A 25,350-nucleotide genomic window follows, 5' to 3' on the forward strand; every position below is an offset into this window, starting at 1 on the left:
CTCTTGGTGTTCTGCAATATTTGTAATCTCTCCCAACAGTCCTTTGGAATGATCAGTGAGGTTTATCTATGTTTAGTTGATTTCCTGCAGTGTGATTCATGAAGATGCTGGGCTGAGTACCAGCACTTATTTATCAACATCTACAGTGGACTGCACCTCAGAGCAGGAACTGTTTGTTCAAAGCAGCTGTCCAGAGGCTGTTAACTGGACAAAACTATTCTTTCTGGAAAGCCAGTGCTAGGTGTGCAAATAAAATCTTGTTCTTTAACAGATTAGTCATCTTTGAAAGATTAATCATCTTTTAAGATGTTAGAGGATGTTGTCAGTATGGTCCCATAGGTGTCATTTCCATGACTCTCACCAGTTGAATCCAGGAGGCAAGAAATAATTGTGTGTCTACAGAGCCCTCAGAGGAGTCAAGTATCTTCCAATGTTTTATGCCATTCACTGACTTCATTAAAGAGGTGCAAAAGCCATGCTGTTCCCTGAGCACATATTAGGTATGTATTGCAATGATACCTACTTAATATGTGCTCAGGAGGATGATGCAGGACTTCTTTAACTCCTCAGAACAGAGGAGCCCAAACTGCATAAATCACTTCTTTTATTTGGTCATACTGTCTTCAAGATACTCAGGGTTTTCATTCATGTCTTTGTCAATTAGTATTTTAACTTCTGGGATTGTTAAGTAGCTGTAAAACACATTTAAAAAATATAAAATTATACCCTTGACACATGCCTCTTTTTTTATTTTTTTTTTAGGAAGTATTTTGGAGAAAAGATAGGCCTTTATTTTGCATGGCTGGGTTTGTACACGGAGTTCCTCATTCCATCTTCAGTAGTTGGGATCATTGTATTTCTGTATGGATGCATAACCATTGAAAGTGACATTCCTAGGTAAGTTTACCTGTGATCCATAATAAAGGATATTGCATTACCAGTTCTGCTGGTCACACTCATGATGGGTTCCTGCAGTTGCTTAAATGAACTGACAACTTTTAAAGTGGATCACTGCAGTAGGACAGGATTACTGATAGGTAAGTGATGAACTGCACCACATCTGAGTCAGGGTCTGTTTTCTTAGCTTGATCTCAATGAATCTTGGTGGGCTGTGCTTGACTGCATGAAAGCTCGTGCTAACATTTCAACCTTAATGAGATTTATGGCTAAGATGTATCTGCAGCACCCTCTGCTGCCTTTTGAAATAGATCATTACTGTGGCAACATGAGGGCTGGAAACAGCTGTGTGCATTTCAAATGATGTAATATTAAACATACTGATACTACAGTTGAATAGTTTTTGTTTTTTTTTTTTCATTTGAAGTCACGTAAAAAGCTATTTAATGATGATCAATATAGGAATAAACATAATCATGATGTGCCAGGCTGTCCTTGAAGCAATGGTGCAAGTCTTTCCTTGGCTCATGATCCTTGAGCTTTGAAGTGCCTTGTGAGCTAAGTGAGACTGTGCAGGTATGAACATCTTTCACAATCCAAGCCTTACGGAAAAAAACTGGAAGCACAGTCAGCACTGTCAAGTAGGGTTTGGTTTGTTAAAGAAATACTGATAATGATTTTTTAAAGACTTTTAGGAACTGAACAGATACATAACAAGTAAGACTAAGAATTAAAATAACAACCTTACATTAAAATTTTAAAACCTGTTTAAAAGTCTCTTCTCCTACATTTTTGTGCCCCCATATTAATGTGTGTTTTTTCAAGGGCACTGAATTTTCCTTTAAGATCACTTCAGTGTTCTTTTTCGTTAATTTAAATCTTACCTGTGTCAAATTACGTAACTGACTTCGGAGATGGCAAATTCTGCTTCGTGTTTGAATGGGGTTTTTTTAGTATGGTAACCTCATTCTTCAGTGATGAGGTTCCCTAAGTCACTAACACAGGGTAGTGATCAGTCTGGTTGAGTGTTGCATTGTTTTTTCTGTTGGTAAGGTGCCTAAAAGTATTTTAAAAATTATTAAACATATATATAAATAAGCCTTATATATAAACCATATATATAAATAATAATAAATATATAAATAATAATAAATATATAAATAATAATAAATAAGATATATATATATAAATAAGCCTTGCAGAAACACACAGCCTCTGTCAAGTGCAGGCCACATATGCCACTGCTGCACATCTCTGTTTCCTGAGCTGTAACACTCAGAGGATTTTGTGCACTTGTCATTCCCAGCAAAGAGATGTGTGACCAACGCAATGCCTTCACCATGTGCCCCCTGTGCGACAAGTTCTGTGATTACTGGAACCTCAGCTCCGCTTGTGCCACCGCTCGAGCCAGCCACCTGTTTGACAACCCCGCCACGGTGTTCTTCTCCATCTTCATGGCTCTCTGGGGTGAGTGTTGCTGCGCATGTTAATGGTGCCACTTGATTTTGGGACTCTGGGCAGGGTGATAGGAGTGCTGTCAGACTGAACGTGGTGTTTTAGGAAGCAATCCTCGGGGGGCCAGCGAGGGGCTGTCTGTGCTGCAGAGCGCTGAGTGCCACGTCTGCTGAACACCTCCAGGGATGGGGACTCCACCACCTCCCTGGGCAGCCCCTTCCAATGCCTGAACTCCCTTTTCAGTGAAGAAATTCTTCCTGATGTCCAACCTGAACCGCCCCTGGCACAGCTTGAGGCCATTTTCTCTGTGGAGGAAATTGTGCCTTTAATGGCACTTCTGATCTTTGCCACGTCTTTGTTCACTCTTCTTCCTTCTCTGTCGACATTTCAAGCCCTTTTAACACCTTCTGCATTTGGATCCAGAATGTATTTGAGGACTGGCATGGTGCAGGCAGCTGAAAGGGTTTAATTTAAGCACGGAGTGCACTTCCTTGTGGGACAACTTAGTCACATAATTTTATCAAAACTTTATGGACTTTGAAGAACAATGGGACTATTATGATTTTATTATCGTATGTTTTAAAGTATTCCATTTAAACAAGCTTGATTTTCTTTAATGGCAAATATCCCTGTCTCACTGAGGATATCAAAACACTTCATGAACACAAATGAATACATTGAGTATTATTCTTATTGTTTCTGGCCTCAGCTCTGCCCTGAAAAGTGCGTGTACTGTACTTGCATGAATTATTGCTGGTGTTATGCCCTTATATACTCTAGATCTTCTTTATTGTGAAAGTTAAAGGTGTTATAGCTACTGTAAAGTGATTTTTTATTTCCCTATGCGTTGTTCCCCAAAAGTAATTTTCATTCTTGGTATGAAATGGAGCAAACGTGTTATTGTATCGTGGCCACTCCTCAGCAATCGGTGTGTTGAGCTTTGCAACCCCATTAAAATTTTACAGCTTGTTTTAGAAAGTGAGGGATTGGAGGCTTGGTGTTGGGTCAGGACAGCACAGGGTTTTTTAAGGAACTTGCAGACAGAACACGTCATGGAAGTAAGAAGTGTTTATTTACCAGTTCCTGGAAACCCTAGAGCAGAAAATAGGGAATATGTAAGAACTATGACTGAGAAATGGAAAAAGAGGATGAATTTATAGCCTCTCACAATGACTTCTTTTCCTGTTTGAGATTGCTGCCAGTTGCAGGGTGGACTGGCAGATGAAGTGTCACAGCTTACACTGCCCTGTCCAAGTTTCAGCGCAGCTGTTTAGACAGCACCTGTGTGCAGGACAATTCATTTACTCTTTCATAGGTAAAGAGCATTTTCCTGACAGAGAATCTGTCCTGTAAGCTTGCCCCCATGCAAATGACCATTTCCATGCAGCCTCATCCAGAGCAATTGGATTTTATTATCAGCAATGCATCATGCAAAGGAAAATGTTGATATATCCTTGCACTAAGACAAATTAGTAGAATCTGTTATGGAACAGAAAAGAACAAAAAGTTCCATATGCACTGCTTTTAAAAAAAAAGGCATGTAAGAATAACAAAATTGGTTCTGAGCTGCAGCCTGCCTCCAAAAAATGTTTCCCACAGATTGGAAAAGTCTGTTCTTGGGACTGTGATGACTGAGCTTGTCAGTGCACGAAAATACAGCTGGCATATACAAAGAGCAGCAAAGGGAGAGAAAGTAGCCTTTACTAACTCTGCCCAGCTTGCCTCTTTAGTATTAGATTACACCAAATTTTGGTGCCTTACTGCTAGAAGACTCTGTTGGTTATATCTAGACCTCAGTCTGCTGAAAGCAGTGCTCATTCACACGCTGGTTACAGCTGAACACTGCAAAGAGCTAAGTGTGGTCGTCTGGGCTGCCTTCATCTCACCAAGCTGTTGGACACGAGAATGTGTTCATCCTGCTTGTCTTCTCCCATCCTTTAAAGGGTAGATGGCTTGCTGTGATCAGCTGAGAGATCAGCTTTTATTAGCTGATGCTGATGCCTCATAAAGCGTCCCTGTGATTCCAGCAATCCTGCTTGCAAGTGACCATATCCACAGAATGAGAGAGCAATGCCTGGCTGATTGTGCTGAGTGTCACTGGCGTTCTGGGATGATGAATTTCAGCTCTCAGGCGCATTTATTAGGACAGTTTCACAGAACCACAGAATGTGATTGGGACCTTAAAGATCTCCCAGTTCCAACCCCCTGCCATGGGCAGGGACACCTTCCACCAGCCCAGGTTGCTCAGAGCCCCATCCAACCTGGCCTCGGACACTTCCAGGGATGGGGCAGCCACAGCTTCTCTGGGCAACCTGTGCCAGGGCCTGCCCACCCTCACAGTAGGGCATTTCTTCCTAATTTCTAATCTAAACCTACCCTCTTACAGTTTAGTTTCTCTGCTGGTGCAAGTCAGTGCAAACTTGCTGATTTCAGAACAGCTGCTGCATCAAGCCAAGGAAGTTCTTACAGAGCTAAATGTGGAACTGACTTTTTGTATAACAGGAAAAAATGGAATGAGTGATAGCACCCTATAAACTAACCAAATGTTTTTGTATTTAGGATATCTAAAAACCCCTGAGTTTTCAAACCATACTAAATATAGCTTTTATACGTTCTCTCCTCTGTAAGGAAGGATCACAGATAGGAGCTTAGTTGCATAATGTCTTGATTTGCTTTCAGTCCTGTCTTTAAATGATATTTATTTCTTACACGATGGGAGGATACCTGTGCAGAAAATAATTTCCATCTAACTGTTGGAATAGATTGGGACTTGTAAAATCCAGGTTATTTTGCTAGTATTCTAACTTTTCACACTGTTGTCTTACAGTGTAGATGAAGTCCAAGGAAGCTGGATTTAACTCTCCATTGTTGTATGTCTTGTGGGGCCGCCTCTAAGTTGTTCAAAGTCATGTAAATACTGCTGTGATCAAACAATGCTTTTACAATACCCTTTTCACCAACTGAAAAGGTGAAGTGAAACATAATTCAATGGAAAATGGTGCCCACAGTGGTCTGAGGGTATGGTTTTTATCAGCATAGTGGGTGTTTTTAGTTGGCATGTCCTGGTTTAGTTTTGACATCGTTATCTGAAAATGGGTGCCAGCAAGTCAAGAGTCAGAAGTGCTATTTCTAATAAACCTGTAAGTTCATAAATCATGAGCAGTGAGACAAAGGGCTGTCTAGAGGAAACAGCAATTATGAGGGGAAAGTCAGGAGACTGTAAATATGAGACAACAGTAAAACATCTGTTCCTTTATATTAATAAAAAGGAGAAGCAGGAGGCTGAACCAGCCACCAGTCCTTTAGAAAAAAATCACCATGTCCATGCAGGACAAAATCACCCAGCTCTAGCACTATAATATATTTCAAAATAAGATATTTTTCTACATCTTTCTAAAATGGTTCTCTTTTTTTTTTTTTTTTTTTATTTTTAAGCTACTATGTTCCTTGAACAATGGAAGCGTTTGCAGATGAGGTTGAGTTACTTCTGGGATCTGACTGGGCTGGAGGAAGAAGAAGTAAGTTCCCTCTCTGTGTGCTAATTTACTGTATAAATTATCCTCTATTTGAATATATGTCTCCATAGGTTTCTCATGAGTGTTTTCCAGTCCAGTGCAGTTCATAGCTGTGTTTTTCTAAAGGACTGCAATTGATACAGTTCTGAGCACCAGAGTGTCATTTAAGAAATCATCACCTCTTATCTTAGTAGTCAGCACTCCAATGTTAACAATTAATGCTGAAAAGGATTATAAGTTCCCAGCAGGTCATGTTTTGCTGGCAATGCCCATGTGCCAGGGCACAGTGTGCAGCAACAGAAGGGCACAGGATAAATACCTGGTCATATGGATGTTACTTCATTATGTATAACTAAAACTCAGGTCACATAAGCAATATTTGCATCCAGGTCTGTGTGGCATCTGTGCCATTCTGAGCTCCAGCTGCTCATCAACAGAGCTGTTCCAAAGCAATAAATGGGGCTGGTTTCATCAGAAAGTGCTTTTCAATGAACCATGGGGATTCCAGCTGTGCCTGAATTGACTGAAAAGTGAGATGTACTTGCTTATTGGCATTTACAACGTCCCTGATTTTGTTTTTAGTTCTGTTCTTAGACAATGGGTCTGTTTAAATGCCTTTTCCTCTCACCCAAGGATTCCTTCCTGACCAAAGAGAGTACAGTTGGTATCCATGAATATCAAACTGAGAACAGGTAGACTTTGGACCTTCCCCTGCCAGTAGATGCTGGAGGTGTCTCTAAGGACAGGGTCATATTCAGGAATTCAGAACTGCAGCAATTAGATTCTTGTATGGTTTGGAGTGAGCCAGCTCCCTGTCTGGAACAATTCAATGTGCCTTGCTTTCTTTATTGACTCAATAAAATGTGATGCAGTTCCTGGAAGGTAATTGCAGGCCTACCTTGATATGATGGGAGGTTTTGAACCCATTTCTTCTCTTGGTGTTCCAGCACAGCAACAGCCCACAAAGAAGCCTTCAGCCACTGCTGAGCTTGAGCTTGAGCTCAGCTCTCAGAGGGTGTAGAGTGCAAATAACATAGAAGGAAAGTGAGCTGACATCATGAACTTCGTGATGCAGAATGGTGATAATATTATTCCACTTCTGCCTACTTCCCAGATAACTGGACAAAATGAAAAGATAACCCTGAGAACAAAGAACAGACTCCAGTATCCCTCTTATTCCATCACTATCCTGTCACACAGCAATGTCTTTAATGTATGGGAGACCTCCCAAATATTCCCAAAAATTTCACTGCTGACTTGACTACAACCTCCTCTATTTTTCACTTGGTTTCTCAGCTTTTTAGTGCTCTCTCTCCAGTTTTGACGTGGGTGATGCTCACAGTATAACCCATTACACCCAGTCTGGGAGTTCTGGTGCAAGCCCAGTGCATCAGCACATCAGAAATTTCTGCTTGTCCTAGGTGGAATCTCCCTGGGAGAGCAGCAGTTCTGTACCAATTACACTGCAAAAGGAGAGGCTGGAGAGTAAACTCTTGGCTCTGCAGGGTAGTTGATGAACCAGCCAGATTTTACTGAATTTCAACTTGCAGTACAAAATCCTAAGGTCTAGCTTAATATTTGCAGAATGTTCTGAAAGAATCCATAGATTTGTGAGGTCCTGTGATGAGGAGGCTTGAACTGGTAAAAGTTTGAGGACAGGAACTGGGGGATCAGCAAGAATCCTTTGTTTATGACAAGTGAAGGAGTGCCAGACAAACCTCTCAGCACAAGCTGAAGATTTGGGAAAGTAGAATCATAAAAATAAGGCTGGAATGGACCTTAAGGGGCCATCCCTTGTGCATGGTAGGATCCACTCTACTTAATCATTATGAAGAGATGTTTGTCTAATTTGTACTTAAATAAATCCAGCACTGGAGATTTCAATTCCTCCCTGGGTAATCTATTCTAATGCTTTTCTATCTGTACTTCTAATAAGTTTTCCTGGTGTTTTTTTAAAATCTCCTTGCTACATATTAACTTTTTTCTCCTTTTTTTTTTTTTTCATCTTTTAAAGATAAAGGGAAGCAATACTTCTGTCCTCTTTTCAACAAACCAACACAATATCATATCTCTCTGTCACCCTGCTTGTTTGGTTTTTTAAGATGAGCTAGCCTCTGCTCTTTAATTCTTGATTCTTGATTTTCACACAAACATGGAATCACAGAATGGTTTGGGTTGGAAGGGACCTTAAAGATGATCTCATTCCAACCCCCTGCCATGGGCAGGGACACCTTCCACCAGCCCAGGTTGCTCAGAGCCCCATCCAACCAAGAAGTGGAATGCACAGGATCACTTAGCAGAGCAAGAAAGGGAAAAGGAAGAAGTTCAGGAGAGTTTTAAGACTAAATGGGGTTAAGTTATGTGTCATCAGTTTCTTCAGGAAGGGGAGTTACGGAACCAAAGCACGGAGGAAAACAACGATAAAAATTGAAGAGCTGAGAAGTGTTTTGTGAGAATAATCTTATTGAAATAAATTGAAGTAAATGCCTTCAGTGTAATTTTTGTGCACTCTTGACTATAAAGTTTTCAGTGAATTACTTTCTTTAAACACACTGGGCCAAATCTTTTGCTTCGAAGGAGTCACACGAGAGATTAATTTAGTCCCTTTATTTGCAAATATCTTGGCAATGGCAGTCTGAGAAAGCAGACTCCCCAAGGCTTTCATGCATATTTGCAGCTGGCAGCAGTACAGGCTTAGAGCATTTGTGTTCTTACATCTGAAAACCACCAAAATAATAGGTAGCATTGGGCACAAACTGCAAAACAGATAGCTGTGTTGAAAAGCTATTGAGCAACTGATAAATAAATGGCAGAGGAAAAGGAAAAAAAAACAATAAACTCAGACCAGAACCATGACAACAGACAAAGCCTTGGAAATACATAAACACTCACAGAATCACAGAATCCTTCAGGTTGGAAAAGACATCCAAGATCGTCGAGTCCAACCTGTGGCCAACCCCCACCCTGTCAACCAGACCAGAGCACCGAGTGCCACGGCCAGGTTGTTTCTTGGACACCTCCCTCTGGCAGCCCATTCCAGTGCCAGACAACCCTTTCCATGGAGAAATTCGTCCCGAAATCCTCCCCCTCGACATGACTGTGTAACCCCATCACACAGGTGGTGCATTTGTTGGTGGTTCAGGTTGTGCAATAAGGGATATGGCCATGGATAAAGCAGGGGTGGAGGTGGGACAATCCCACTCTGCTGCTTGTGAAGAAGTACAGAGGTACTGTAATTAATGATGTGGACAGTAGAAACTCTTGCCTTCCCATAAATCTTCAGAAACTGCATTTCTAGGACCTAGGATATTCCTCCTTTAGTTTTGTTTTGGTTTTTTTTTGCTGGAAGAGATTTTACCTCATTTTGCTGTGTAAACTGAAATAGAAATGCGGATAGAAAAGATGAAATTTTAGAATTTGGAGCAGGATTGGAAGTCAAAGGGACAGAAAGTCTGCACTAACTGAAATGCCAAGGAATCTCCACTCATTGCTCTTGTTACTGTTCAAATAGTCAGGCTTTCATAAAGTTTTATTATAACAAGGAGGAGCTTTGATGTCTATCTTCATTAAAAACATTTTTGGTAAGATATAACTTCAAGTTAAAATCCTGTGCTCTGTAAAAAGGTTTACAAGCTTTGTTTTTGTTTGTTTGTTTGGTTGGTTTTTTTCCTTTTCAAAATAATTCCCAAATTCTTCCTTTACAGATCACTGTGGATTACTGCTGAGTTAAGAGAAAGTAATAAGGAAGGTAGATTGGGTAAGACAGAATTAAATAGTCAGCTGACTTTGTGACATTAAATAAGTTTACACATCCACCCCATTCTCTCCTAACTCTACCTTGGTTTAAATCCATCTTCTCTACTGTTCTTTCAAAATTCATTGTGATCTGACGAGTTTGATGTTTTCACCTTTTCTCCCACTTTGCAAACTGCAGGAGCAGACTCCTTTTTCGAGGTTTTTATGGTAGCTACTAAACCTGGAAGACATTTTTGTTTGCTTGAAAAATAAAATAACTGTGTAGCCCTCTTGGGGAAAAAATGGTCAGTAATGATAAAAGGGGAATTTGTGGCTACAATATTTTGTCTTGTCTCAAATCTCTCCTTTCATCCTCTCTACATCCTTTGGTTTCTTATGCCAGTGAGATCTTTACTTTGGATTATTTTCCCCAGATGCATTCTCTCACATTTTTCCCTTACCTACTCTGATTTTCCTGTTAGGTCCACATTTCCAAATATTTTTGAACTCCTTGTATTCTTTTTTACTAGCTTTCCTTGGGTTTAATCACTCTATCCAGTGAATCTTCTCTCACCTTCATTAAATCCTTATTAACACTAATTATTTAATGATCCTAGGATAGCCCTGGTATACCAACAAATTCATTTCAATGTGTATAGTTTCTTTTAACTCCTTCAGTTTTATGTTGCTTTAAAATACCTTTGATAGCTGAGTTCCTGTGCACTTGCTCAGTGACTTTTGTCTTTTAACATCCCTGAACTTGTGATAATGTTAGATGACTTATTCAAGCTTTTGTTTTAATTTTGCATTTATCAAATGTGTTGTACAAGTGATCCGGACTAAAAAGGCTGGGGACATCTACCAGCAGCCCCATGCTGAGATTTAAAACCATTTTCCTTTGGATGAGCATCCCACTAGAGGGACAGTCTGAACATATCTTTGGTGTGAATAACAAACTCTTCCTTCATAAGAAAGAGAGGGGTTTGGTCCTTGATTTGTAATAATTAACCCTTTTGCAGCTGCTCTGCTTGTGCTCAATGAATTTGTACTGGTTTTTTTGACTTGAAGCATATGGCTTTTTTTTTATATATTTGTTTGTTTGGTTTTGGTTTTGTTTTTTTGATGGTAACTCCTTTGGTCTGTCAATCTGGAATAGTTTCTAAGGTTTTATCTTTTTTCTTCTTCTTCTTGTAAATCCAATGTATTTATCACGCATGCTTTGTAAAATTCTCTTATCACGTTTTTCCTAAATCAAAAAGAAATTAAGGAGAGATCACTTCACATTTTATATTCTTATCAAACTGGATTGTTACCTATGTATGCAGCCAGAATCTGCAATGTATACTGGATGCACTCGGGTATGTTTGAGGCAAATCCTGGAGACCATTCTCTGGGAAAGTTCCCCCTGACGTCAATCTGAGTTTAGCCTGAGTAAAAATTTCATGATTTGGCTCTTTGTTTTCAGAATGGGAATTACAGTTTTTCTACTCTGAGCACTCATTTGGCCTCAAAGCACCTTGGCTCACATGGTTTTCAATAAGTGTCTGGCAGCTGTCCTGGCAAGCTTCCAGCATCCTGGGATTCATATTTATCCCTACATGGACATGTGGCCTTCTTGAAGTCATCACAACTATTTCTAGCTTATTAAGTGTAGAACTCTTCCCATTTTCAGACAAAGAATTGATTCTGAATCGTGCTCTTTTTCACAGCTGAGCGGAATTGTCCCTCCACATCCATGTATGTATGGGTCAAATATCTCTGAGTCTGGACTGTAAAGAAATATGTTGTGCAAAATACTCATAAAAGGAATATGTAGAAACTTGCATTCCAGGAAGCTCTGTGGTCTGCTCAGTCAAGGGTAAGATGACTTGGCAGATCCAGCGAAGACAGATAAACTAATTTTCCAATCCAGATGTAGGTGTATGAAATGCAGTTAAAAAGGACATTGACACCTCTAACCAAGAAAGCTAAACGTAACTTGCCCAAATTTGAGCAGAATATGCACTCAAAGCAAAACTGTCAATTGCAAAAAGCAAGTTGCAGTAATGTAAGCAATACAATGTTCTGCTTGGCGTTTGTCTTCTCACCTTTCCATTCCAGTCAGTTTTCAGAAGTTGCTCTGACCTCTAAAAGTTGCCCCTGGTGGCTCAGAATGCTTTGCTTACCAGAAAGTAAGATGAAAAAGAAGAAGAAAGCCAATTCAGATCTCCAGGTGCTGCCATAGTGCCATTTGATCTCTTAAGTCTGAAGATGTTTCCTGCATCTGACCCCTGTGCCTTAGCTAAGGGAGCGAGATACAAAATAATGCAGATCAACGAGGTGGTGAAAACTTACAGAACATCAAGATGCAGGTGTGGACTGCAGCATCTTTAAACACTTACACCAATTTGTTTAGAAAGTGAGAAACCCATCTTCAGTGTGGAGAAACCCATTCATAAAAGGTACCCACCCCAAACCCGGGTAACATCCCAGAAGATGAATCCCTGGATATCCCATCAGCTGGATTGTTGCTGCAACCAGGACTGCTGAATGAACAGAGAATGGTGGAGGTTGTGTCTGAAGTAGTGAAGATGTTACAGATACAGAAAATGCCTCAAGGACAACTTCCAAAGTTCCATGTAGTCCACATTCTGTTGCTCATGAAGATTAAATAATCTTATAAAAACCAGTTTTTGGTCTCTTCACAGCCACCAGATTCATTAAAAAGTGCCAGTAAGCCAAAAATTTTTTGATAGGGCTGATAAGCAAATATTCTAATTGTAGTAAAGATGGATGATACAATCAATAGTCTTTTTTTTGTGTGTGTGTGAGGCATCAAATCCAAATTCCCGGCTCTGAATGAATTCAGAACTTGGTGGGAATGGGGAGATACATGACAGTCATCCTTTTTATGAGCTGCTTTCTTTGAAAGCCTGGTGGATTTTTGCACATATGCATGGGTAGCACACAGATCACACAGATGTACACAAAACACAGCACAACAGCCTCACCCTGCTAGTGAATATATATATATGTGAGTGTATATGTATGCACATATGCACAATGCAGGTCCCCCAGCAACCAAACCACCCTGTTCTTGACCTTGGACACACCAAGATCTCCCCTAGCACTTGGATCCTCAGCCTCACACCTGCACTTGCTGCATGTGCTGTAGGTCAGACCACCAAACTATTTGTATTTGACCACCCCTTTTTTTATCCCCTTACCCATCTATTTTTTTACCCAGTTGTTCTTCTCCAGGTGACTTAAATCCTTCCCTTCTCCACCTTTGGCTCCTCCTCCAAGCATCCCATAGTAAGTCCTGTGCACTCCCCAAATGCTCTTCCCCTGCATCCTCTGATGTATCAGATGCCTCAAGGCAGTGATCTTAATCCAAAAGGTACTGTGATGTTGAACACTCTGGATGGCTTGGCTTATTCATAAGTGACCATAACGTTTTGGGGTTTTTTCCCTTAATCATAATCACGATTGCTTATTTGTTTGATTTTTGTTTGTTTGTTTTCAGGAGCATCCCAGACCGGAGTATGAGACCAAACTGCTGCAGAAAAAGCTGAAAAATAAAAACATCGCAACAGAAAATCCAAACGAGGTAGGATGCAGCTTACCCTTTTCATTTATGTTGGATTCGTGTTTTGCTATGTTGTGATTATGTTTCTGTCTTTGTCTGATAGTTTGCAAAAGGTGCTTTTTTTGGTGCTCCTAAACCTCGTAAGTTGGTTGGTCTGGGTGGTGGTCTGGTGTCATGCAGGTTTTGAGGTCACCACTTTACTGGCTCTGCAAAGTAAAGCAATTTACATAGAAATAAAGTTGACAGGTGGTTCAGGATCTAATCTTTGGAGTAGTGAATGATTCCTAGGATAATCACCTCAGGAATTCTCACAGCAATGACCTAGAATGTCATTGCTTTTTGGGCTTTTATTAAGGTGATTTTATTTGCATGGGTAACACTGGTGTGTCTTTAGACTGATGTCTCAGTTACACAGTTGTGAAGCTTTGGTAGCATTTCCAGGATAGGTGGAAAAAATAATAATTGGTAGGTCATTTTCAGATTGAAGTGAGTTTATGATTTTTGCAGATATTTAAAGCCCTTTTTTTTTAATCAATCCCCTCTTGTTGACTGGGGTGCATTTCCTAAGCATTCACAAATTCTGTAACCTTGGTCCATTAGGCTTGGTTAACCATTGCTGATTCCCTGCACTCCACATGTGCCAGCAAAGCCAAGGTATTCCCATACCATGTTCTGTTCCCAGGTAGAAGAAAACAGTTTAATTTTTTTAAACACTGAGAACCAGTATATGAACTGGAGAATGCCTTGGGTTTGGTCCAACAGATTGAGCCCTGCAGCTTCAGGAAGGACTTCACTATCCCTTTCTTCTGCTGGTCACCACCAGGATTGTGAAGCGTTTCCAGGGAATCTTTCATTTCAATCAAACTGCTTTTCACTTGTTGTGCCCAAGAAAACTCCACAGAAGACAATGGAAAATTCCCAGTTATTTTAGTGGGCTTTGGGCCTTGCCCAGCATGAGGAGAGACTCTCACATAGCACTATGGACAGGTCTTCCCTTACAAAACATGCAGTTCTCTTGGCCTTCCCTGTGAGGGATCAAAGGCTGTAAATTTGGATGAAACAGTTGCTGCTGTTCAGCTTTTTTTCTTTTTTAAGTATGTGAAAACTGGAAACAAGTCAGCGACTGATGCTGTAGGATAGAATTATCTTGCTTACCTGAGACACAGAAATCACAACATTATAAGTTAGAAACTAATTTAAGGTAAAACAAAACCAAAAAAAGAAAGTGGGGGAAAAAAAAGTATGGAAAAATAGTAACAATGCACTATAAAAAGAAGAATAACTCCTTTCAGACATTAAGGATGAAAAGGCTTTCCCGAAATACTTTTTCCTTTAATTGCTTTCCGTGCCAATGTGGATGGAAAAATTGCTGATTTTTTAAATCTTGAATTAGTGTTCCCCAAATTACTGAAATGTATTCCCAAAACAACCGAGCAGTTTTCTAGCAGTCAACGTGCTGCTTACTAATTCTGTGGTAATTCTGCCCGGCAAACACACACGGGTTTGGGTTTGGGTTTGGAAGATGAGTGGCTCATATGTTAGTACCTCAATGTCTTATGGTATTACAAGAGCAAGAAATGATCATGTAGGACCTGCTGAAGAGAAAACAGAACTGGTTCTTTAGCTGAACTGTTGTGTTTAATTAACTGTGGAGATGCACCATTACGTTTTGCTCTGCGAGACCCTCAAAGTTAGATATTAAAAGGGATGAGTATTTAAAACCAGCAATAATTCCTCAAACCCTCTCTTTAGAGTTTTAAATCTTTGCTTTTCCCTCCTTCAGGTGGCTTGGTTTTATACTCTTTGCAAGACCATTAGCTCAGGAGCTTTGGGAGGGCAGGTTAATGGTAAGGCACAGGTTTCTGTGAGGCCTCTGGGTCGGTATTTCTTGCTGGGTGGAAGCCAGGGTACAGGACTGTGTCATACCAACAAAAGTGCAGATCCAGGGGTTGGACAGGCATCAAAGTAGAGATCTCTCTGTAGTTAAAGGTTCAATCCTCCTCGTTTCTTGGGTTTGTGTGAGTACACAGATGCCTGTGAGGTCTCCATCTCCTCGTAACGTGGTTGACAGTCTAATGTCATGGCAGAAGTCTCTGTGAAGTTGCCTCCTGAATGTTTTCAGCTAACTAGTGTAAATCAAAGGCATATCTTTTTGGTGTGGCTGGTCAACAACTGTAGCATGCTGTGTTAATATCAAAGGACAGGGTCTGGCACCGCTGCGTAAAACTTCTCATCACTTATCTAATATGAAGTCAGAAGTCTCCAATTCAGCAGCTGTGGCTTGTTGGGATAGAAATGATGCCAAAGCTGTGGCTATTGTGAGAATACTGATTTAGAGCTTACTTAAAGGCATATATTTCTATGAAATTACTGGCTTGTTTCCAGTAAATGTTAATTCCTCTGTTCCAGTGAGGATGTGACAGGTTTTATGGCAAGAAACTGAGCTTTTATGTGCAAAGCTCTGTGTATGGTGCTTTTTTTTTTTTTTTTTTTCTTCTTGCCCTATTCCAACAGGAAATTCCTGTGAAGCTAATTGGGTTATTTTTTGCAATGAAGAGTAAGGGGTTTGGTTATGGGCTGGTTTTGTGATTGCAGAAGAAAACTGACACCACTTACATACTCTCTTAAATGATAACTTGGGAATACCTGTTAAGAGGAAACCTACTTCAACATACAGTTTTCCCTGTCTGCTGCTGAAGTCATTAACTTTAATGAGTGTGGAAGATGCCCAGCACCTGTCAGGGCCAGTAAACATATGAGTCACTCTGCCCAGGCAGCAAATTCCACATCAGCTTGATGAGACTGCTGATAGAAAGTATGACACATCTAATGTATTGCTTGCCCAGTGGGGTTTGTGTTCTAGAACACAGCTCTCACACAAAATACTGCTTAGTGTGTAATAAGCAAAGAAAAAAAATTCAGCCTACACCGCCCTGTGTGGCTCAGGCTGTTTTAATAAATCTTTTATTGGTTATTTGGAGAGTGGTAAAGAACCTGTGAGGGCTCAAAGCACTTCACAAAAGATTGGTGTGAAGTTACTCTAACAATAACACCCTAGGGTTCTACTGTTTCAGAAGATAATTCATTTAAAGCTAAAGGAGTTGAAACACGTCTGAGGTCAAGTAGAAGATTAATAAAAAGACAGTCCTTATGAATTGAAACATTCATTTTAAAAAATGGCAAGTTCTAAGGGACTGAGTAGAGAAACCTGCAATGATCTGACTCATAGACAGCAGGACTATTTAATTCTTTGTGGTCATGTACTATTTACAAGAACTTGTAGTGACAGGACATGGGGAATGGCTTCAAACTGACAGAGAGCAGGGTTAGATTGGATATCAGGGAGAAATCCTTCCCTGGGAGGGTGGGCAGGCCCTGGCACAGGTTGCCCAGAGAAGCTGTGGCTGCCCCATCCCTGGCAGTGTCCAAGGCCAGGTTGGACGGGGCTCTGAGCAACCTGGGCTGGTGGAAGGTGTCCCTGCCCATGGCAGGTGGGGGGTTTGGAATGAAATGGTCTATGAAATGGTCTTTAAACTCCTTTCCAACCCAAACCACTCTATGATTCTGTGATGTAAAGGCTTGCCTTGTGATTCAGGTGCATTAAAAGACATCTTGCAGTGGAGATGAGGGCTTATACCTGCAGGAATGTGTGTGTCTGACAACACATTCACGAAAATACAGCAGATGCAAATTTTGTAATGCAGCAATTAACATATTTTGTTGTTCTTTTTTACTGCACTGTAACACTGTAGGTCTTGACAGAAGTATTTAATGAATAGGGTAAAGTCACTATATCTGCACAACAGTAACTAAGAAGGTGTTGGATACTTCTAATCTTGTGATAAGTTTTTTTTCTCTCTGCAATAGTGGCATCCTCAATGGAATTACACACAGGCCAGGAAATGAAAATTGGTCTTGTGCCTGAAAACATGCAGATGGGGCTAGATCCAACTCTCACTGGAGCTGATGGAAAGAAAACTTCCAGTTGTTTCTGGGAGAAATGGATCAGGCCCTGACTCTTTTTCATTAAGTATCCAGCTGATCTGGCAAACATGATGCAACATCATATATATATATATATATATATATTCTTATCTTTCCTATTTGGCAGGAAAATGAATAACTCATTCTACATATTTCTCAAGGAAAAATTTTCTTTATAGAGGCTTCTCTCTTGGCTCATGTCCTTACTTGGAGCCAACCCTGGGAATAACAGAATCTGGCATTCTGTCTTTCCATTAATTAATTTTAAATTGTGCTGTGTTCCCATATTTATGATTACATTCCTGTCAGCCTTCAGAAGGAGATACCTCTTTCTGTGCTCTTGGTAAGGTGAAAGAAAAATGCTTAGAAATATAGCATAGTAGAATAATTCAAGTTGGGAAGGCTTTCAGGATTTTATCTGCTCCAAAGGACTATCCTATCCAAAGGAGTGTCAGGTGTGATACCAAGCCAGGTTACTCGGGATTTTGTCCAGTTGGGTGTTGAAAACCTCCAAGGATGGAGATGGTGATACCTTTCCAAATACTGCCTGACTGTCCTCGTGGTGTGAAAGCTTCTCATTCCACCCAGCCAGATCCTCTCTGCTTTCAATTTATGACCACTGTCTCTCTTAGTCCCAGCGTGGACCACTGTGAGGAGCCTGGCTCTGTCTTCTTGATAAGATTAAACACCTTGAACAAGCCTTGTTCCCCTTCCTTGGGCAAGTGCTCCAGGGCTCTGTCCTTGACTCAGAGTAGAGGCATTTATTTTTTCAACTGGAGTGCCCAAAACTGAGCACAATATTTTAGGAGCAGGCTAGTGAGTGCTGAAAAGGTGATCTCTTCTCTGGACCCACTGGTTGATGCATCCCAGGGTGCTGATGGTCTTTGCTGCCAGGGCACATTCCTGGCCCTGGTTCAGCTTGCTCTCTGGAGACACCAAAGGGCCCCTTTCAGTGTCTGTTCTCCTGAAAGGAGTTTTCCTTTTGTTGTCAAAGGCCCTTCTGTTGTCAGTGTCCTTATGGAGATGATAGAGATCAACTTCCAATAACATCAGCCTGTTCCTCCACCTCCCATTCCTCTTCTTCGAAGTCATAAATCAATGAAATTACCGCTTAGCTTTTTTAAAGGAATAAATAATAATTTTTTTTTTGTCTAGTCATCAAAATGGTGTTTAACTAGGAACACTGGGTGTTTTTTGATTCCACTGTTGGAGGCTGAACAGTGCAGATGAGAGCCAGGAGCTTAAGAAAAAGGCACCTTATTCTTGTGAGATTCTTTCTGCCAAAATACACACACACACATATATATAAAAATGTAATAATTATCTTTGTCAGAAGAGGTCTTTGAATGTAGAAACAAGAGAAGGCAGGGATGCTGCTTTTCGGTCTTATTTGTGTTACTTATTAAGATTTTGGCTCAAGGAAGCACTCTTGCTGGGCTGGTACTATAGCTTGAGTTATTTAATCTTGTAACTCCCACCCATATGATTGAAGTTGAGCACATGTTCAGCGTCCTGAATACGGGTACAATTAAATGTTTCTTCTCTGAATCGAGGCCTAAGCTCCTTACTGATGGCATTAAGGGTGATGCAGGTCTCTTTCCTATCAAACTGAATGGAAAGACTCATTCCTGCAGGTCCTATTCATCAGCACTTGGGATTAATGTGAGTTCTGCCTGGCTAAGTAATCAACTCTGAGTCTTTATAAAGTCTGCAGTTACTGCAGATGACTTACAATCACATTGTACCCAGTCAAAGACTGATATCCCAGGTTAGAGGGCTACAGCAGAGCCCCAGGTTGAAAAATAAATCTCCAGAAGTCTGCTGGGGTTTAAGTGAATGAAGATACTTCAACTTAAGGAAAACTAGAAAGAAAAACTAGAGTATTCTCCATCCCCTGTGTGCTGGTGACAAACTCCTGTATCTTGGGGTATATTTTTTACCTTCTCTTGAGCATATTTATAGGGTAAATTTCATGCTATTTATCTCCAAGGCCAAAAGTTTACAGCTATTTTTGGCCCAATTGTCAAACTCGGCTAAAATATTAAAACCAAAATCAACCTCATGTTTAAACTAACCACCTTAAGGGCTTTGAAGTCTGTATAATCCCCTTTCCTCCAATCCCTATCCCTACAAAACCACAGTTAAGATCATCAGGATGGGTTTAAAATGGGAGGGTTCTTTGCCCATGTCCTGAATCTTCCCTAACCCATAGAGAGCAGTTGCCATCCTTTGCTGCATAACAAATTACACTGACTTAGAGAAAGCACAGACAACATAAATGGCAGAGTGTTTCACGCTGTTTTGTTTATTTTGGGCCTGATTTTCCTGTCCTGTACTTGGTTTTCTTACTGAGATTAATTGCCTGAAAAATAGGTCGAACCTCACTCCTTGAAACAGCTTAAATGCCTTTTTGAAAATGTTCATACTTTTTTTCTTACATTTCAAAGAGGTCTTTAAAAATTAACCTTCAAGCAGGGTATTGGACTAAGATGATCTCCAGAAGTCCCTTCCAACCCCTGTTGTGCAATTCTGTGAAATTCAGGAAAGAAATTACCCAAACAATTGCAGACAAATTGGTTTGACCGCAACAGGCACACTTTGAAAGAAAATGTAATTTGAGCTTTTGTAGAAATACTTGAGAAATAGGACAAAATGTAACTTGGGCTCACTAAAGACAGATTAATAAACATGCCATCTAGACTGGTGTCTTTGTTTAGTGGTATAATTTATTTCCCGAGGAAGGGAAATAAATGTAGTGTACTTCAGTAAACCCACTGAGTGTTATATCACAAGGGGAATATCACATATCCAATTGGTTATAAATCAATACAATTCACCAGAACTGACTGAAAAAATGTGTAATTGGAATTTTATTTTAAAAGAAAAAGAGAGAGTAATGAGCTGAGGCTTTGTAGGTATGTGGCATGACTTCTTTTTCTTTCTTTCTTTTTTTTTTCTCTTTCTTTCCATGCTTCTTCTTTCCATGTGTTTAAGCTGCTGATTCCCACTGAAGAAATGAGTTGAAGTATCAGCAGTGGAAGAGGTTCAGTGCTACATTTGTCCATACAGAGTTCATGCATTTCCCCTCCTCTCTATCTTTTGAGGGATTTAAAGGCATTATAGAGTTGGGAATATTTTGCTTGCAGAAAGCTAATGTGATGAATATGGGGAAACTTTGCAGGGGATCTATTTAATTTAAAAATGTGCATGGATCTAAAGCTTTAGAGCGTAGGTAAATCTTGTTCTTGACAGTTCCCCAGTTATATGGTTAGGAGAGTGCTTTAAATCCCTGCCTGGCTTTTGGTGAAAGCAGAAGAGGTAGAAGTTTCAGGCAAGCAAAATAAAATCCAGCTGGGCAAATGGGTCTTTAACAGTGAACCCTGGCAAACCTACACTGAAAATCTGGAGAGTCACAAGTTTACAGCAAGTTTCTCCACTTTGCTCCTGGAGCTTTGTTCAGGCACAGGGCCTAAAAAAAAGAAAAAAGAAATCATGTAATTCCATAATGCATTAATAGATAATAATCCATAATAAATAATTCCAATCATGCACCCCTTGCACTGTGGTTTCTTAGCACAATGCTGTGTGGGAGATTACAATGCTGGAAAGCTCTAAAGAAAGAGAGAAATTTTATCACTGAGTATACTGAAGGTTTTATTGAATGGAAGTTGGTGGAGTTCTAAACAGAATTCTTGGTGGACTTCTTAATATAGGTTACTGGTGAAATTTTACATTCATTAAGAGAAAAGATGTCTTTCTTTAGAAAACTCTCTGAACTATTGGACAAGAGTTTGTATGGATGACTAGAGCTTAGAAGCACACTTTGCTGCTGCCTTTATTTTTTGCAAGTGTACATAGGTAGCACAGGTGCACAATGGTGCCATTTCCATAATATTTCTCTCCTTACACACATGGCCAGTTGATACAAAGCAGTGGAAAACCCAGTGCCACAGGAAGAAATGAGTTTAACAGATATGTAAACAGCTCTGTGAAGGCATTTGGGAACGCTTGTGTGCTTTCACCCAGGTCAATCCCCACAAATTAAGAAATAATTTGAGTCATATCTGATTGGTACTTAGAGGTGCCGAAGTGGCCTGGCCAAAAACCTGGGAAAATAAAAATTGTCAGTGAGAGAGGTGCTTATGGAGAAGAATATACCAATACAGAAAGCCTTAAATTTCTAACTGCAGAGTTTAGCTGTTAAACAACCTTTTTTTGTTTTGTTTTGGTTTTTTTGTTGTTGTTGTTTTGTTGTGGTGGTGGTTTTTTTTTTCCTTCTTCTGTAGATGAAGACCTTGCAGAATTTTCATTAGATTGTTCACTCTTAAATTAAGGTGTTAAGGAGGTGGATGAGACGTGGGACTCACATCAGAACCAGTGAGCTGCCTCTTGTGTGGTTCAGCTTAACAGAAGCAGGGATGTTGTGGTCTGAAATGTGTCAGATATATCTGAAAGAGAGATATGCTGGTAATGGTCACTGTATAGGGCTGTGGTTGGCTCAGTTAAAAGGTCTGGCATCTCAAACAAAGCAGTTGCAACACCGGCCAGCAAGAAAAAAAACTTGACTCTATATTAACACAGAATTCAAGAATACAAAGCCTTTAGGAAACATGCATTAGTATGCATTTTTACTGTTTAGTACCACAGAGAAAACTTCAGAGTAGGCAGAAACACCTTTACCACTTGAGGGAAGTGCTGTACCAACAAATGAGATGAGAAAAACCCTACTCCAGAAACTGGTGTATCACAAAACTGCCGTGGCTTTCAAAATGTGGCCGGCAACATGATTGAAAATCGCTCCAAAGTTCTTCAACTGATAAGCATTATCTTTTCATAATTAAATCAGCAATAGCTTGTAGATTTAATTGGCCCATTTTCATTTCTAAGGCCAGTACTTCATACTGACAGACGGCAAAGCACGCAGCGAGTTTTATGTGGTGAGGAAGAAAAGGTTTTATAGGGAATGTAAAAAGCTCTTATGGAATGGAGAGGTATTCCTTAATTGCATTGTATATCATCAGGGTTTTAATAAATTTGATTAAGGGCTTGATTATGCAGTTCCTTTTTCCAGAGCCCTTACTGAAGTCAAAGGGAGAGCTACAAAAGGAAAGCTTGCAAGACAAGGTCCTGGCATGAGAGAGCATTAAGGAAAGCTTTACCCTGGAAAGCAGAAGCACAGCATCTTGTATTTATCCTAGTGTTCAAATTAGATATTTATAAGGAGCTTTCACCATACTAAACCCATCCTTATCTATATTTTAGAAGTTACTGGCTTTATCTTGATTGTTCAGTAGTAATTACTCAGTAGCCAAAGTCCATCAGAGTGAGGGGGTGCTGTCTCATTCCACCTGACTTAGACACAGATGCTGTCAGAGATGGGGATTGCTTTGAGCAGAAACAGGTTATGAACAAAGAGTGTCAAAACTTGAAGTTTTCCACAAGCTTTTGCACTGCCTGGTTTTACCTCCAGTGCTAATCTTGCTAACCTTGCTAACTAGTCACAGCAGTAAAATTAACTGGATATAGGAGGAATAAAAACTTTGGAGTCATAAGGATTGTGTCAAGAATTGAGAGCTTCATGTAATTTACAGTTTATTTTTGAAGAGGAAAATGGCACAATCAATATGCATTTGATTTCAAGTGTATTGATTCCAGATTTGCCTTTAAAAGTTTGTTAAGTAAGCTTTTTACTCAAAGGCCTTCCTTTATAGCAGTGTTTATGAGAATGGGGAGCTTTTCAGAAGAAGCGTAGAAATAACGTTTCTTACTGGTATTGTATGTCTATATTTTAAAAGGTTTTATGTGAAAAATATGTTGGCAGTGAATTATCTTGAAGAGCATAATTACCTTTTTCTGTACATGAGCATTAATGAACAAGTTGGTAAGGATCACATTCCATTGAGATCACAGCAGTGAACAATTAAAAGAAGCCAAGTAGTGCCTAATGTCATGAGCTTTGTTTTACATCACTGAAACCTCCTTTAGATGATTCTATGCTTGGAAAGGTTAGGCAGTGTTAATGCCAGAGAGCATTGACATTCTTTTATTGAATGGCAGCACATCCCAGGCTTAAAAACTGGACCTCAAAAATTTAAAGTAGTCTGGGTTTACACTGCATTCTAAGGCTGAATATTTAAATGCATATTTGGTATTCAGTAAAGCTGAATATATTTGGCTTTACAGAATGTGAAACCATTACTGAGGTGTGTTTGCTCTTTCCTGAAACACCCAATGCATCTTCTTTGTACCTCCATGCAGAATAAATGCTGTATCTCCATGGGCTCATAGTAAACTGGCCTGCATATCTATATGCTGCAAAAGTTTATTTTGTCTCATAATAACCACACAAGTTAAAATTGGAATGTTTTCCTCTGAATTTTGGCCTTCCAGTACCCAAAGGGAGATTACAAGGAAGATGGAGAGAGACTATTTCCAAGGGCCTGGAGTGACAGGACATGGGCAATGGCTTCAAACTGACAGAGAGCAGGGTTAGATTGGATATCAGGGAGAAATCCTTCCCTGTGAGGGTGGGGAGGCCCTGGCACAGGTTGCCCAGAGAAGTTTTGGATGCCCCATCCCTGGCAGTGCTCTTGACCAGGTTGCAGGGGGTTTGAAGGAGATGATCTTTAAGGTCCCTTGCAACCCAAGGCATTCTAAGATTTGTGAGATACTTCAAACCCTACATAGGCTGTTGGTGAAGATTGCAAGCAAGCCAAGTGATTTGTTTCTTGTATAAACATTTGTTGAAAACTCCCAAATTATTTACCTTGCCAAGCAAAGTGAACTAAAGTGCTTAGGAAAGAGTTTTATGACTGAATTCACGAAAATGTCCTTACTTCTTACTTAAGATCTTCTCTGTCATTAACTGGAAAGACAACAACCAGTTTATCAACAAAGCCACTGTGGTATCAAGTCAATATAGGTTGGGTATTTTTTCAGATATTCCTGCCAAGAGCATGAAAGAAAGAAGGCAAAATGTTAATTTTCATGTTCAATTCATCTGTTTCACATCATGGAATCACTTTGCTTGGAAAAGGGAGTATTATTGCCTCTCCCTGACTACAGTGTTAGGACATGCAGACAGACTTACATAGGAAATTTGAGCAAAGATTATCCTGAGGAAAGCAGTGTTCTCCAACACAGATCCTGGCAGGACATTTGAGTGGTGTGGCAAAAATCAGAACAGTGGAGGTGAGCACAGGTTTGAGCATTTGCAGTGCCAAACCCACAAAATTGGTATAATTGGGCGAATGGTACTTCACTGATTGGTTGTTTCTTTTTCTCATCCTGTGTTTTTAAATAAAGTAAATGTGTCAAACCCGTTTTGTTGTGGAGGACAATAACAGATAAACAAAAGGAATCTCTGTATGGAAGTGGGCTTCTTCTTCTGAAGACTGAACAATTTTCTTATGAAGGGAACTAGAAATTCTCTAACAACAACATGAAGGGCATTAAAAAAGCACAGCTGATTTTTAGGGCTCTCTGTTAGTTCTAATTTTTGCCATGTCCAGCACGCTGAGGATAGTAGGTTTCCTGTAAGCCAGGTTTAGGCTGAAGTTTAAAAGAGACTTCTTTAAAAAAACCCTTTATTTTCCCTGTATGTCCTGCTGGCTTCCAGTTTACCTGCTAGAGGGTATCTGGGGGATGGGGACACAAGCAGTGTTGTTCTTCCCCTTGTTATTTGAGGCAGAGAACTGATTTCCTTCTACCTACACATTATTCTTTTTTTTGGACTGCTAAAACTTGCTCATCTTAGTTAAGTCTGAAGCTGCCCATGAGCTTGTAGTCTCTGAGGGTGATCTGCAATAGGATTTTTATGGAGCTGCTCCATGACTGCTGCTGAGATTTGGCTAGCACAGCTCTCCTTAGTCAAATTTTCCTTAGGAAGAGGTAATTACTTTTTCTGTGCTACCCTGCAGCCAGTACAGGTTGGTAAATAGAAACGAAAACCTTTTTTTTTTTTATTGTAGAGAACTGTAGAGGAAACCTTGTGTAATATGAAAAATCAGTCTCTGCTTATGGGAATGTGTTTAGACTTGTCTCATTTTATTGAAGGACTGCTACTCGTGGGATGGAAGAGAAGGGCAAACCTGGGGAAAATCTGAGATGCTGGGGCTGAAATGGCTAAGGTGCCACTAATAAGAAAAGAGTGACCTGCAAGGAGGCAGCACAGTGGTGTTTGAACATGTGAGCCTG

General features: G+C 40.1%; 1 protein-coding gene across 1 annotated transcript in view; it reads left to right on the forward strand.

Moving 5' to 3' along the window:
- ANO2 (anoctamin 2) overlaps positions 1-25,350 on the forward strand; it is a 121,136-nt gene that overhangs the window by 45,721 nt on the left and 50,065 nt on the right. The window contains exons 10-13 of the mRNA XM_050324557.1: positions 763-897; positions 2,204-2,364; positions 5,788-5,870; positions 13,108-13,191. Coding sequence (XP_050180514.1) covers positions 763-897; positions 2,204-2,364; positions 5,788-5,870; positions 13,108-13,191 — 463 coding nt within the window. The remainder of the gene's footprint in view (positions 1-762; positions 898-2,203; positions 2,365-5,787; positions 5,871-13,107; positions 13,192-25,350) is intronic.

This window comes from Myiozetetes cayanensis, unplaced genomic scaffold (genome assembly GCF_022539395.1).
Source record: "Myiozetetes cayanensis isolate MyiCay16 unplaced genomic scaffold, myiCay2020 scf3, whole genome shotgun sequence".
Lineage (NCBI taxonomy): Eukaryota > Metazoa > Chordata > Aves > Passeriformes > Tyrannidae > Myiozetetes > Myiozetetes cayanensis.